At 42.7% G+C, this 3,071-nt stretch overlaps 1 protein-coding gene across 1 annotated transcript; it reads right to left on the minus strand.

Annotated features, from left to right (window-relative positions):
• LOC112293725 (ras-related protein RABH1e) lies at nucleotides 1-2,738 on the minus strand. Its single transcript, XM_024543539.3, has 7 exons — nucleotides 1,916-2,738; nucleotides 1,751-1,806; nucleotides 1,501-1,571; nucleotides 1,207-1,295; nucleotides 894-1,005; nucleotides 648-738; nucleotides 1-448 (listed from the first exon to the last, which is right to left on the minus strand). The coding sequence occupies exons 1-7, from the start codon at nucleotides 1,998-2,000 to the stop codon at nucleotides 311-313; spliced, it is 642 nt and encodes a 213-aa protein (XP_024399307.1). The 5' UTR covers nucleotides 2,001-2,738; the 3' UTR covers nucleotides 1-310.
• Between the last annotated feature and the right edge of the window lie 333 nt (nucleotides 2,739-3,071).

The raw sequence follows: 3,071 nt of genomic DNA on the forward strand, positions 1-3,071 counted from the left end.
TTGTGCAGGTCAATGCATTCTGAGCTTGTAGTTCTTGCATTCAATATATCTCTTTACAGCAGCGTTGTAATGAAGACATTTGTTAAGAGCTACAGCCTGACCTAACAATTAAACTATGAGCCGTTGAAGTCATATTTGCACCTAAATGAGCATTTGATACCAGCCCCAGCTAAACTAAGCAAGGCCTTGTCGCAGTGTTCACCCTTGCAGTGCCTTGATGGAGTTTCCGAATATGGCAAGATTACCTCGAAAGTGTACCATCCAAAACTTTGTGGTGTGTAGGAGGTGACTGCCAGCTCCCTCAATCCATTTAGCATGCACAGCCTCCTGCTTTACCCTCCCCCTGTGGGTTAGTTGTTGGCTTAAGATTGACGTCAACGAGATCATCCTTGTGAGACGATAAAGCCTCCATTCCAGGCAACGCAGCAGCAATTTTTCGGAACAGTGCCTGGAATAATACAATGAACTGTTCAGCAACATTACATTGAGCAAGCAATATCTATCGTTGATCACTAAGAAAGACTGACTATTGAGCACAACTACGTATGCAACTACGCTCACTCACCAGAAGTTAATGATTCCTCGATATCTTAAAGCTCCCAGAAACATACTGTTCTGAGTAACCAGACTAGATCCACTGATCATACCTTTATGTTGAAACCTGCTTTCGAACTGGTCTCAATAAACATGACACCAACCTCTTTGGCTTTGGCGTCACCTTCTTCAATTGATACTTGGCTGAAAAAATGTCAAGAACAATTAAATAATAAACCAAATTGCACGTTACAATATTCCTCACCTCAACAGAAAGATGATTTGCAGATACAAGTAATCATTGGACCGAAAAAATAACCAACCACTACTAGGAAATAAAAATAGCAGAAGATACTTACCGCTTATCAACAAGATCAGTCTTGTTGCCAACAAGCATTATGATAACATCACTTCCACGCTCTGTTAGGACCTCTTCAATCCATCGAGATGTATTTAGAAATGACTGCCGATCTGTTCGCAGTATGCAAAATTAGAAACAACATCTGCTGAGCCGTGCTTCAGAGTTGGTGTAACATGTAAAATTCACTCTGCAGTCTCCTCATCCTCACGTTCCCGTGTTACATCAGTGAAACAATTAATGTACTAATACTGAGCCAACCGTACAACTGTGTGAGGAACAAAATTCCTCTTTTGTCACAAAAATGTACTTACTTGAAACATCGTACACAACCACTGCCACGGACGAATCCCGAATGTAACTAGGAATTAAACTCCTGAACCTCTCCTGTCCAGCGGTATCCCTGCATTTCATAACAGCCCCAAATTATGATGGATTCAGTATTTCGTTTCTACAACAAGACGTCAAGAAACAAGAAGACAACCTCCATCTCGTTATCTAATGTAGCGACTTCCTCAGGGACGAAAAAGTGAAGCATATCCGGCCCTACAAGTGCAGAGAAAAGTAAATATCATTGGCGAGCTGAAACTTAGTCTGAACGTACTTACCAGAGCTGTAGTCGCACGGTACGATCCTCAAGGTACATGGTCTTAGAGAGAAAATCAATACCGATGGTTGCCTGTCGAATCAAACAAGACATAATTAATTCTTCAAAATCAAGTCTAGTGTATTCTCAAAATTACCAATGTATATTTTCTATATCTCTTTGAAAGATGGTGAATGAAATCACACAGAAGCTGCAGGGATTACGAGTAAAAGTCTATTATACACAGATGAGAGGATAAAAAAGAATCTCACTTGGTACGTATTGTCGAACTTGTCATACATAAATCGCGTGATGATACTCGTTTTGCCTGGAAATCACACGACTTTTGAGTCAGCTGATCGAAATACATGTTGCCATTGTTAAAAAGAATTTTTTAAAATTGAAGTGTTAGAGAAAAGCCATAGCATTGAACTTACCTACTGACTGATCCCCCAAAAACACTAGCTTGTACTTAGCGAGTGGTGAAACTGTAGCGGGTTGCCCCATTCCCATGGAACCCATCCTGTCTGTCTTGCTCTATCAGATCCTTTCGAATGAATCACACCTGTCTCAGTCTATCTAACCTCGCAACTTTCTCTCTTTGAATTCTAAAAAATTCTACCCGTAGCTTCTCTTCCTTACATTCTCAAACTAGAATTCACGTCTCAAGATGAAGCCAATAACTCTTGGAATGTAGATGCTCTGCCTCGTAGGGTTCGGATTCTTAGAAAGAAACACGATATCTACTCGGCCCGTCTGCTCTATTTAGTCCAAGAAAACCCTAATCCCAAAAATCTCGACCCAAGTTTCCCCAAAACAATAAAAACTGAACTTGACATCGAAAAGCCACTTCAACCCGCTTTCTCAAACCTCAAAATGCCACAAACCCACCCAAGAAAGTCCTCCCTATCAGAGTGCCAACAAACACCTTGATCCTCAATCCACCCGAAACGAAAACCAAGAATCAAGCCCCGAGAACTGAGCCTCCCTCTTCCAAAAGAGATAGAGCCTTGAAACTAAGTACTAACACCATTGAGTGGAATCAACCCCAAAAAACACAACAAGGCTCAACGAGGTCAATGCTAAGCTCGAGGCTTGATACAGGCACCGCGTCCCCAGCCTGATTGCAATAATATCCCTCAATCAGAAGCTCCCGGCCTTCGCAAGCACTCTAGCATTCGACATGCGACCAGCATTGACAATCATGCAAGGCTTCCAAGGATCTTTAACAAACTCATTCAATTCCGAATCTTCTGCTGGAAGTCTACTGCGTCGTCGTCTTCGATCAAGAACGACAGACTCGGTGCCTTGGAAACAGGTCCGGTTCTATACCCGGTACAGACATGGTATCAAACCACCGCACTTGACTTGAATCACACCACGTATCACGACCCACCACGTGGGCCATAAAATCTCCGCCTCTTGCTGTTCATGCAGCAGGTCAACGTGGTAAGGGCAGGTTATCAGTGGGTATCATGTACTTTCCGCTGTTTGATTGATCTGGTCAGACTGAGACCGTCGACGACAGTTGGCACAATTTGCGGTGCCTGATTGACGTGCAGTTCTATATCCAGGCTGCATTAGAGCTCTTAA

The sequence above is a fragment of the Physcomitrium patens genome, chromosome 1 (genome assembly GCF_059467195.1).
Source record: "Physcomitrium patens ecotype Gransden chromosome 1, ASM5946719v1, whole genome shotgun sequence".
Lineage (NCBI taxonomy): Eukaryota > Viridiplantae > Streptophyta > Bryopsida > Funariales > Funariaceae > Physcomitrium > Physcomitrium patens.